This window comes from Clarias gariepinus, chromosome 20 (assembly GCF_024256425.1).
Source record: "Clarias gariepinus isolate MV-2021 ecotype Netherlands chromosome 20, CGAR_prim_01v2, whole genome shotgun sequence".
NCBI classification, from domain to species: Eukaryota; Metazoa; Chordata; class Actinopteri; order Siluriformes; family Clariidae; genus Clarias; species Clarias gariepinus.
In genome coordinates this window covers 15,894,078-15,906,266 of record NC_071119.1, presented here as the reverse complement: position 1 = coordinate 15,906,266, position 12,189 = coordinate 15,894,078, and the positions used below count along the sequence as shown (strand labels likewise).

General features: G+C 39.1%; 1 protein-coding gene across 2 annotated transcripts; it reads right to left on the bottom strand.

Moving 5' to 3' along the window:
- Positions 1 to 7,832: 7,832 nt before the first annotated feature.
- LOC128508844 (centrosomal protein of 55 kDa-like) lies at positions 7,833 to 12,073 on the bottom strand. 2 transcript variants are annotated; one of them, XM_053480327.1, is made up of 5 exons: positions 11,953 to 12,073; positions 11,502 to 11,640; positions 9,467 to 9,727; positions 8,429 to 8,494; positions 7,833 to 8,244 (listed from the first exon to the last, which is right to left on the bottom strand). In XM_053480327.1, the coding sequence occupies exons 1-5, from the start codon at positions 11,994 to 11,996 to the stop codon at positions 8,095 to 8,097; spliced, it is 660 nt and encodes a 219-aa protein (XP_053336302.1). In that variant the 5' UTR covers positions 11,997 to 12,073; the 3' UTR covers positions 7,833 to 8,094. The 2 variants fall into 2 exon arrangements, with proteins under 2 accessions (XP_053336302.1, XP_053336301.1); XM_053480326.1 differs by having other exon boundaries at positions 11,502 to 11,670; positions 11,953 to 11,998.
- Between the last annotated feature and the right edge of the window lie 116 nt (positions 12,074 to 12,189).

Here is a 12,189-nt window from a genome sequence, read left to right as displayed (position 1 = left end):
AAACATGGCTTTAATTGCCTAGATGCCCAAGTAACCATGAAATTTAGGGACCTTAACAAGACTAATATACCCCCTTGACCCGCATACTGTACAAGAGGACTTTGGAATTGGTCAATGTTGAACTTTTCTTTAACCACCCTGAATTAGTTCTATCAAGATGAACACCCTCCTAACAAGTTATTAGACTTACTTTGTTGTGTCCCCACCTTCCTTCCCCCGAATATTTTTTTAAGAAAACTTTATTTTGAAAAAAAAAAAAAAAACTCCAAGAATATGCAAACAATTTCTGCAGAGACCAAAGGCACTTGCGGGAATACCTCTCCCTAATCCAAGGTCGGACTATTGGGCTGCCAAGAACAACACGGTTTGGCTATGGACTGACTCATATCATTCCCCCCTACCTTGCTTAAAATGAAGGCTGCTTTTTATAGACCATTATCTCAGGATTTGGAATCAGTCCAGATATTGTTTTGGTCTTAAAATTTATTCTATATGCATCTCAATAATGGCAAATTATATGACACACATTGTTTGCTAATTTACCAGCCAGACGACTGGTATTGCTTAAGTGGAAATCTTTACTACCCACCATCACATACTTCAAAGAAACAGATTGTGGGGAAAAAAGATGTTTCGCCAGATGAGATGGTGTGTGAAAGGAAATTCTGCAGGAACATGAATCAGTAAGGATTGGTAACCAGTGCTCAACTGTGCAGGAACAATGAGAGATAATACTTCACAGTATTGCAGATGTGGAAGCATGCTGTTTTCAGGCATTGCTGACAGTAACTGAAAAATTCATCTCATTATAATATTTGTCTTTACAGTCAGAGACTCTACACAGATGTAAAAAATTTGGAGAAGAACATTCATTGATGTTCTCAGCAACTTTGTGATCTTTCGGGCACTTCTGAAGGTTTCTTCAAGATCCTTATCTCAAGATTTCTGGGTCTGTTCCTAGCAGTATTAGGTCTGTTCAGGGCCAATAGACTGGTAATTCACTACGAAGTTATTAGTGAAATAACTGTCATCATTTGAAAGCCCAAATAAATGTAACCCACTGACATTTTAAACAGCCAACCATTATAATGTTTCCCCAAAAGTCATAAAAGCTTTGCTTTCATATGGAGCCAATTAAGAGCCTACCACCATCCCTGCTTTCAATTTAGAACCATAAATTGTTTACTGAAGTTGGCATTTACAGTAGCACTCTAAAAAAAAAAAAAGAAAGAAAATATGTCTGGGAGGGGGGGGTCAAATACTTTTTAAAGGCAGTTTTAATTAAATATCTAGTCACAAAAGTTTTACAGACCATTTACAACCAAAATACACAAAGCCTGGCTATTGGTTTCTGGCGCAGTCTTTTCACAGATGGACCAACTTTGCAAATCAGAAAAGCCTTTGAAAGGAAGGGGGAAAAAAATAACAGTAACACATGTTGGTGTGTTTATTTTCTCATAAAACCATGGGTGTCAACTTGCTCCTTGTTTCATCTGAGCCTTGCATCAAGGAAATGAAAACCTGCGTCTGTTTGATTTTTATGTATTGTGATTAACCAAGAAGAGGCGCGGCAATTTTTTTCCATGCATGAATTGCAGTATTTGTGCTTTTATTTGTGATGAGGGTTAATTAATTAATAAATGATGTCTGCATTAATATTTAGCTCACTGGGTCAATAATCTGTAGAACAAATTAGAGCTACCGCTTTTCTTGGATATCTTTATATATATATTTATCTGGTTCATGAAGTCGTCCATTCTTCTGGGCCAAATTGCTCACGCTCTGTCAGATTGTCTACAGACTGAAATTTTTAAGTCTTGCCATAAATTAGATTGAGATGTTAGCTTTAATTCCAATGCACACAAGCATAACTTGTTTTTTCTCCGAGGGTTGCCATGTATTTTATTTGCCTCCCTTCTTCAGCCCATCCAGTTTCCCAGGCTCTTCTAAAGAAAAAAACATTTCCACAATACAGCGCTACACATCTCCAGCACATTTTCATGCTTAGGGTTAGGGTTTCTTCACAGGCCGAACAGTTTCCATTTGGATTTCATACAGTTTTTTTTAATACAATATAATTCTTCTCACTGCTCTTTAATAAATCTCAGCTTTGGTTGCCTGTATGTTATTCCGCACTATGATCAAAGAGCCACATCTATGCTAGTTATGGGGTGTGTAGTCTCAGGAGGCAGATTTCTAACTTCTGAGCTGTGAGCCGTGGGCAGTGGGTCTGTTGATAGCGTTAGTAGGTGTGTGTTCACACAAATGGCTGTTCAGGACTGAGGAGAAGGAGGAGGAAGAAGTTGGCAATTTTAGTATAAAGTTAATTCACAATAGTCAATAGAGACCATATGACTGCACTGTAATTATGATCAAAGGAAAATAACATTAATCATTTTAAAGCCCCAATAAATATAATGCACTGTGATTTTAATACATAAAGTCTTATACACTGTATCTATAACATTACAACAAAGCATCGGCGAGGCCAGGCACTGATATACAGTATGGGCTTTTTAGAGGTGTGATGATCTAGGGTACACAAACCTATAGCCATGTAGTGTACATGATGCTTTTCCTAGACTCCCACTGACCTTTCCGAGCACATCAATCAACCTCTAAAGTAAACTGAAACTGTGTGCTATAAACTATTACCTATTACAGGCAAAGCTAATGAGATAATTCATTGAATTAGGAAATTACAAGCAAGTTGATTAATGGATACATTACCAGGAGCGGACATATCTCTGAGATATTCTAAACCCCAAATGTTTAAGCTAAGAAATATTACAATTTTATGCACAAAATGAGTTTAGTTCAAATTTGAAGCCTGCTACGGGTCTAAAAAAAAGTTGGGACAGGGGCATGGTGTAGCAGCTCCTCTTCTTTTCAAAACAGTTTGAAGACATCTAGCCTCGAGTTTCTGGAGTTTTGGTGTTGGAATTTGGTCCTATTCTCACCTGATATAGGTTTCCAGCTGCTGAAGCGTTCATGTTTTTTGTTTAATGATGTTCTCTACAGGTGAAAGATCTGGACTGCAGGGAGGCCAATTCAGGACCGAGACCCTTCTACTACGAAGCCATGCTGTTGTAATAGCTGCAGTACGTGGTTTTGCATTGTCCTACTGAAATACACAAGGCCTTTCCTGAAGCATAGCTTGCTCTAAAACCTTTATATACCTTTCAACATTCATAATGCCTTCCAAAACATGCAAGCTGCCCATAGCGTATGCACTTATGACCCCTCATACCATCAAAGCCAGCAACTCTGATACTATTCTAGAAGGTCTCCCTCCTCTTTAGCATGGAGGACATGGTGTCCATGATTTCTAGCCAGAATGTCAAATTTGGACTCGTCTGACCATAGAACAAACATTTAAATGAGGATTGGCCCACAGGACACGACAGCACTTCTGGACCATGTTCACATAGGGTTTCCCGACTGTGGTTTCTGGAAGTATTCCTGGGCTTATGTGATTCCAAAGTCTTTTAGTTTTCATTGTATTTAAGTTTAAAAAACTTTTCTGGAATTCGGGTTGTAAATTGCAAACACTTTAACATAATCTGAGGCACGCCTTTCTGGAGACAGATGTGCAGAAAAATCTCATGAGATCAAACCTTGTAATGCTATGGCACAGCAAAAACTATGCCTCAGCTGGCAGAAGCTGTAGAGGACAGGGTTAATTGCTGAGTTAGCCATGGTGAAGGTCAGCACCCAGACAAACATTGAGGAGATTATGGGAAGATGGACTTGGAAGTTGTGTATAAGGACGAGAAAGGTGAAGATAAAAATAGGACTTCACATAATGAAGAAGGAGATCATGAGGAGAACGAGTGTGGTCCTGTTTGGACACCACACCCGTCTATGCTTGTCTTTGTGAAGAGGTTGTGTGATGTCTCCCCTTGGAACGCTGCTTGATCTTTGTTCTGCATTGTAAAAAAAAAAAAAAAAAAAGATTTAGTCTCACATATTATTATTATGATTATGATTATTATTATTATTATGATTATTACTATACACATCATTCTCATCACTTTAGAATTTGCAACCCAGTGTTTTAATTTGAAGCTGCTCTATAACACCTTCTGATGACACCATCTGTTCCCACTTCAGATAAGATAAATGATTCACTGCTAAAATAATAGCCTACAGTCTTTTTTTGCTGTTCTCTGCAATGATTATATAAAACAACACTTGTAGTCTATACTGTAGTTGACTGCAATTTCCTCTCTTTCCTCACTTTCCTCTGCTTCCTCTCTCTGTCTGTATCTAATACATTTAATTTACATACAGTATAAGAAGTCTTTGCCATATCTGGAGACCATCATTAAATATCTTTTACCTGTAAGATTCTGGTGTAACTGATCACGATGCTACAACCCGGTACCAGGAATCCTAGTGTGAGGAAGACTACACGTACTACACAATCTTGCCCAAGAAATGTGGCCATATGAGAGCACATACTGTATGTCCCTGTGAACGAAGACACAGAGCTATAATGGACCCTCAAATCTTGGTAGTTGACTATGATAAAAAATACAAACTACATACCCACCTGTTGAGGGGAGATGGCTGGTTTCACCGTGGCGAACAGAGACAGCAGAGAAGAGCCAGATAAGAGGCAGCACTCCAAGTGTCTATCTGGGATTCAGGCTGGGTGTAGTCTCCATCTTTGAGATTGCAAGCAGTCTTTCGATACTGATGGCAGCCAGCGTTGTGATGATAACGTACTCATGCTGATGAAGTAAATGACCAAGTGGCAGGCAGCTTCTAAGCCTTGGTTCACCTCACGCTGATGACCAACAAAAGGTCCGCGAGGAATATGTTCATGGTTAAGATGCTGTTATTACGGTAGCTTGTCGCCTCTCTTGGTTGACCAGTATAAGTTCACCAAGGTTGCCAACCACAGAGATTAAAAACAGGATCAGTAGGTTTCAAAGACTGGCATGGACCAGGTTGAATGTTGGAGCTCGGAGAAGAAGGAGAAGTAGGAGACGTTCTGCATATGGGGATGGGATGTACTGTAGATTCTATCATCTTCCCTGAGCAAGACATGCACTGTGACCAGAACTGCGATCTTCTGTGGATTTAGTTTACCCTGCCTGCTACTGTACAACAGTTATGACTTCCCTTATCCCTTATCCCTTATCCTTAGAGCTGTTTGCTCTCATATAAAACTGTACTGCCCTGAACCCTATAAACTAGTCTCTTTATCCTCTATTAAAGGCTGCATTTTGGAAACTTTCAGGATAGTTGGTGGAATCAAAACTTTTGTATATTTTCTGTCAATACTGTACAGTAACTCACTCAATCTGGCTCATCTGCAATATGTGAGATTTCTAAATCTTCACTAATAATCTTCTGTGGCATCACGAAAAGCCTCCTTGACAACACAGGTGTTTAAAAAGCGATTACAGTAACACTTTCCCTGTTGGATAAATACTGTACAGCCATGTTCGTTTAATACGTCCATAAAGTTATGAGTATATTTTATGTTATCAGGAATGTTTTCACTAATTTCACCACTGGATGTTGTGTATTTCTTTAATGCTGTACAAGCGCACTCTTACTTATCATCTATACCGCTTTATCCTTTATCCTGGAGGCTATCCCAGGAGACCTAGGCTTTGAGGCGGGGTACACCCTGGACAGGGTGCCGATCCATCGCAGGGCACACACACATACAATACACTCACTCACACACACATGCTACAGAGAATTTTAGGAAGAATTTTGCCAATTAGCCTAATCAGCATGTATTTGCACAATGGGGGGGAAACCAGAGTACGCGGAGGAAACCCACAAAGCACAGGTAGAACATGCAAACTCCATGCACACAGAGACCGGGAATCGAACCCAGACCGTGGAGGTTCAAGGCGACATTGCTAACCACTAAGCCACCATGCTGCCAAGAACTGCATTTAGGCATATTTAAATTTCATGGTAAATAAAATAGGTGGCACGGTGGTTTAGTGGATAGCACTGTGTATAGCAAGGTCAGGGTTTGATTCCCGGCCAGGTTCGATTCCTGTCTCGATGTGTATGGAGTTTGCATGTTCTCCCCGTGCTTGGAGGGCTTCCTCCGGGTACTCCGGCTTTCTTCCACAGTCCAAAGATCCGCAGATTAGGCTAATTGGTGTTCCCAAATTGCCCATAGTGAGTGGGTGTCTGTACTTCATGTACTTCATGGGTGTACCCCGCCTCGTGCCCTAAGTCTCCTGGGATAGGCTCCAGGCCCCCTGCGATCCTGAATACAGGATAAAGCGGTATAGACGAGTGAGTGAGTCAATAAAATGATCCCTTTAAGGAATTTAAAAGATGTCATTGCCATGACAGGTAAGCTACTGAAACCACTTTTTTTTACTGACAGTGTTCTGGTGCTGGTGGTGAACGAAGGGCTGATTTGGGGAACAAGAGACAATTTTTAATAACAAGCCCAGCTTGGCAACGGATTATAAGAACCATTCATCTGAGGGAGTTTAATAAAGCACTGCACTGTAATAATATCCAAGCACAGATATGTGGAAGATCAGTATTACCTGCATTTATTGCTTTTGGAAATGTATCCTGGAGGTGTGGAGCTCCTTCTATTGACTACAAATATTTAAAAAAGAATCCCCTTTTCCAACACTCTACAAAACTGAGTGAATACATCAATAGTAACTAATTTTTTTGTACCAGGTCATTGTCTGCTGTCAAAAAGAATTGATTTACAACTCATTTACATAACATAAAAAAAATAACTTTTGTCTCATTACAGAATATTTAGCAGGCTGGCCACACTTAAATCTGAGGGTGGACAAAAGAACAAACTTCTGTCAATCCTGATCAGAATTAAATAATGAATAAATGGATGAATGGATTTTAATGGGTTCTCTTTCTTTATACATAAAATAATAGGGTAATTGAATGTCCCCAGTCCCACACACACCTGTTTTCTTGAAAAAAGGTGCAAGCAGCAAGACCAACAGTGGTAGAAATCCAAACAATATAATCTTTTATGTTTATTCCCATAGTTGAGGAAGAAGTAAGATGAAGATAGGGCACCATGGATTCAGCAATGGCTACTGCTAGCAGAGCCCGCATTGTAAATTTGGCATGTCAGCTAACATAAAATACATAACACAGAAGTTGTTCAACTCATCAGACTCAGTAGCTTGAGGGGTTCCCCATCTGTTCTTGTTTTGATCGTCTGTTATCTGTTGCAGACGTTCACACAGATGTGGCAGATGTGATGCTCTGGTTTAAGTCTGTATTGTCTCTGTTTTGTCTTGTTGGTCATAACTGACTGCTTTGTTGCATTGCCTGAGACAAGTCCAGTGAAGTTGACTCATAGTACAGTATGGCTCAAACCTCACGTATACAGTATTGAGCATTAAAATGAACAATGCTGCCTTCAGGTTTTTAATATCTAAAGGGCCTGTCTGGTACCACTACATAAATGTGCACAAATTAGCCCGAAAACATACATAACACTTACTCACTCATCGTCTCTATAAGTCAGAGAGGCCAGATTGAGGTGGTTTGGACATGTTCAGAGGAGAGATGGTGAATATATCGGTAGAAGGATGCTGAGGTTGGAACTGCCAGGCAGGAGGTCTAGAGGAAGACCAAAGAGGAGATTTGTGGATGCAGTGAAAGAGGACATGAAGTTAGTTGGCGTGAGAGAAGAGGATGCAGAGGATAGGGTTAGATGGAGGCAGATGATTCGCTGTGGCGACCCCTGAAAGGGAACAGCCAAAAGACAAAGAAGAAGAAGCTATATCAATCCAGAATTTATTATTTAATTTATTCATCATAATTCATCTGCAGCTTCAAGCTCATTTTAGAGCTAATCTGGATGTAGCTTTGAGGGAATGTGTTAAAAAAAACATAATATGCTTAGATTTAATATACAAATACGAGGGCTGTTCTTTTTTTGTTTGGTGTAAAGGTTTCTTAAGTGTCAGTAAAATTTTAAATTTTTATTGGGAACTTTTTTAATAGCTGCTAATTAAACATTAAGCTGCCTATTTATAACAAAGAGCTTTTGTATTATACTGTATAATAAATCACAGATTAATAGGGGTTCTATGACTATTACAGTCTTCATGATCACATTCCTGAATCAGTTTCTCTCTGTTGTATAGCATTCTTGGCCTGCTGTAGCTCCTGCTCCAGACGGCACTTTTCCGCCAGCAGTGCCTTCACATAAGCCTCTCTCTGCTGGTCATACACAAGCCACTGCTGGTTCTTCTTCAAGGCCTTTTCAAAAGCAAACAGAAAGAAGGCAATAAAATTAATCTCATTTTAGAACAAAGATGTCCCAAGATCATGTCCTTAGTGTTTGTTACATTGTATTACATTGTAATGTGACAGGTGGGTGAGATTAAACTGCTAGAGATGAAACTGGTGAGAAACCACCTTCAGAGCATGACATCGCACTCACGTCTTTCAGCTGTTCCTCAATCAATGTGAAGTCTCTGGTGGCAACATGGGCATCTGCAGTGCCAGCCTGTCCACAAGGAAAAGACAAAGTCTTATCAAATGAGTCGATTCTATTAAAAAATAATGGACTTTTTGCTACAACAAGTAGCTACAGCAAGTATAGTTGCAAGCGGGCCAAAGCACCCTGCGGCATCGCCACCTGGGCACGTGCTTTTAAAGGGGACATACCAATACCATTACGACATTTTATTTTATTATTTTATAATGTCAAGTTATTTATTGTATTTATTGTTATTAAATCTCAGGCGTTTGAACGGCAGCAGAGGGTGCTGATTTTTTATGAGTTTTTTTAAGCATGTTAAGACCCCCAAAGGCCCTGGATTTTGGGGGATAAAAACAAGAGGGCTCTTACAAACTATGACGACATAGGGCGGTTGATATAGTGCTTGGGCCCTAATTAGATACTGTATAGGTGTTTCCAGGCGTTTATCTATACCTAAGGCTGAAGACATTCCACTTTAAACTTTTATAACGACACCTGGACACCTGACTTTTACAGCCAATGAACCTTCACCAAACTGTTTCCATCACTTTTATTCAGGGTAAATTTGACTAGAGAACTTTGTTACCCATCTCTTTACTGTATTACTTACAGGATGTGTTCCGTAGGGGCCTACGGATTCTGACTGACGATGATCCTATATCTCAGCCGTTTAAGTCCTATTTACCTTTTGGAGGTTCATTGTGATGTCATTGACTGGTGTTACCATATCAGTGTCTGGTTGATTATTTTTTGTAAGGCATTTCATATTTGTTGCATTAGCTATGTCCAAAGCCTGTGCAATGGCTATCTGTCACTTTACATTTATTTATAACAATACAAGCTAAATATTCACATATCTTATACAGTATGAAATATATAGCATTTTCTTTATGGGTTACTGTCATCTTGACTGCAAGCTGTGATTTGTTTCCCGAAACACAAACGTGTTTGTTAAAAACGGTATTCAGATGCAGGGCACGTGTGTGTTAGACCTACCGGACTTGTATTTTCTAAAATCTGGCATTTAGCAGAAGCTTCCAGTCTCTTCTTCATCTCCTCTGTCTCCTGTGTGAGCGACTGAAAGAGCTTCTCTCTCTTTGCAGCGTCTGCTTTCATCTGCTTGAGTTCCCCATAAAGGCCGAGCACAACCTCATCCCTGTCTGACCGAAGCAGGTGCCAAAGATGGATGATTTCTTGATCTCTTTCCAGGATCTGCTGTGAGTTTTTCTCTCTTATTGTCTCCAGAGCAAGGATTCTCTTTGTAGTTAAAAGTCCATGAAGAGGGAAAAAAGGTTAGGAAGTACCAGTATGGTGAATTTAATGTCTACACTGAAAGACCTGGATATTGAAACATAAAATAATGACGTTTTAGTGGGTACCAGACCATTATTTCTTTAGTAACCATTTTATCTTGGTTAGGGTGGAAGTGAATGCAGAGCCTATGCTGGGATCACACCACGGCTGGACAACCAGGTTATCTCAGGGCACCAAGCGACAGTAATAATAATGATTATTGCCATTTAAACTGATTGACATTTACAGAAGACTTCAAGCTAAATACGGTGAGACTCTTAGTCGCAGTAAAACATCTTAATGGTGCAAACACTTTAAAAAAGGCAGTACGTCCATTAGTATTGATCCCGACCGAGGTGGCTCGGAGGTCACTGCAGTCGTTCCTGTGGTGCTACACCTGATCTTTGCAAATCAACAGATTTGCAGAAGCACCTTAAATCTGTCTGTGGAAACTGTACACACAATCATCCATAAACACCACGGTCAAATTACAGCAACAGTCTTTGGCCTGTAGTTACCAAAAAGTGTCCTAAATGGCATAAATTCCAGAGTGACGTAATTGTGGTCCTACTCTTAGGAGTAGGAGTAACAGCAATTCATTAACATTCTTAGAATTAGAAATCACTCTTAACTCCAGCGAAATTTCTTAGAGCCTTGGAAATGTACAAACTGGTTTAGGAGTTTTTGAGGAAATTGCGTTTAGGCTGAGGTGTGGGTGAAGGAGAGACGTTTTAGTTGTGCTGAATGACACACATACCGTTTGAACAAAAATGGCATACATTTTGTGACTGATAAAAGAAAAAAAAAAAATTCGTAAAAGTGAAGATGCAGCTTTGCAACAATGATGATTTGGGTTGGTCTCAGGAGCCATTCTTGAAAACTGGGACAAAACATAAATAAAAAAATAAAAAATAGAGAAAAGTTTATTATTTCTAAAAACTTAATATATGACCTCCCAGTTGTCACATTTTTGTAAAAGTGACAAACTTTTTAGTGTATTACAGGATTTTTGTCAACACTGTCAAGCATTAAAAGATAAAACTATAATTATTTTCTTGAAAACACAATTTTTGTCTAATACAGTAATCAAATTTTTTTTTTGTAACTGTCATATAGTAATTTGAAAATTCAATGCAGAAATTTATTTTTTATTAGAAATACATTATTGTGGGAAAATTTATTTATATAAAATCAAATTTACTTATATAAAATAAAAAGGTTACCACCAAAATGTCCTACCTGATGGTGTTGACACACATCTGACGGTATTGACATTTATATACCTATTGCATGCAATCATCCGCTTTTAAACCACATTGTGGGCATGTCACAGTCAATTATCAGCTTTTGTGTCTTACGGTGTATCACAGCCGTACCACTGTACTGTAATGGTGGGCATCATCATCATCAACTTCTACATCATATTGTGATCCTGCCAACCACAGGGAGTCTTGAACGGGTCCTTGGAGTTTTGGCCCACCACAAGATTGCCTGATTTTATTTCTTTTTTAGAAATGTCTGTGTTGACAGAAACTCAAATTTGAAAACATTTTTATAAGTTCTTTTTTAACAGTTAGGGTTAGAATTTGTAAATTGAACCCTGGAGCCGAGAGGTGCGAGGCCACAGTGCCACCACACGCTGTATACTGTAGTGCATGAATTAAGCCTAGAATGAGCACACAGATCAAATTATTGGTTTTTAAACTTCATTGCTAGAGTTCCAAATGTTCACCTTTACCTCTAGCAAAACTTGGTTGCTCTGGGAGTCTGATGGCGCCCCCTGCTGGCGAAAAACTTCATCAAGCGTCTTTCTCAGACAGGCGTTTTCCTGCTTGAGTTTATCCATGTTCTCATCGGAGCGACTACTACTGGTACATCTGCGAAATTTAGACTCAATTTTTCTAAACCTTTAACAAAAAACAAACAAAAACTATTTGATATAAAACATGCACACTAATAAATAAATAAACCCATTCCACTGCAGTGTGTATAAAAGCTAGGTCATAAAAGCGTCAATTGTAAATAACTATTTTTTTTCCCCCAAAGGCATTTTATTTCATATCTTTTACCTCACCTGTTACCTTTGGTTATATCTAAATAAAGCATATACTTGTTAACCTGACCTTTAATATATATATTTTTTATAAATATATAATGTATATATATATATAAATAAATCACAAGCTTACATTTTCACTAAAACAGATTGAACTCTGTTAAAGGTCGCGTCCATTAGATACGATCGGATACATCGTTCTGTAACAACATCACAAGTTTTATATCACTATCATTTGTAGTCTACTTTGTGACTCTCAGTGACGCAACAAGTGACGTCATACGCGTTCCTAGGCGCAGGCGTTGTACCTGTGCGTGCGCTGGGATTGGCTACAAGCCCGGTCTTTACAGAACAATCTGGCCAATAGTTA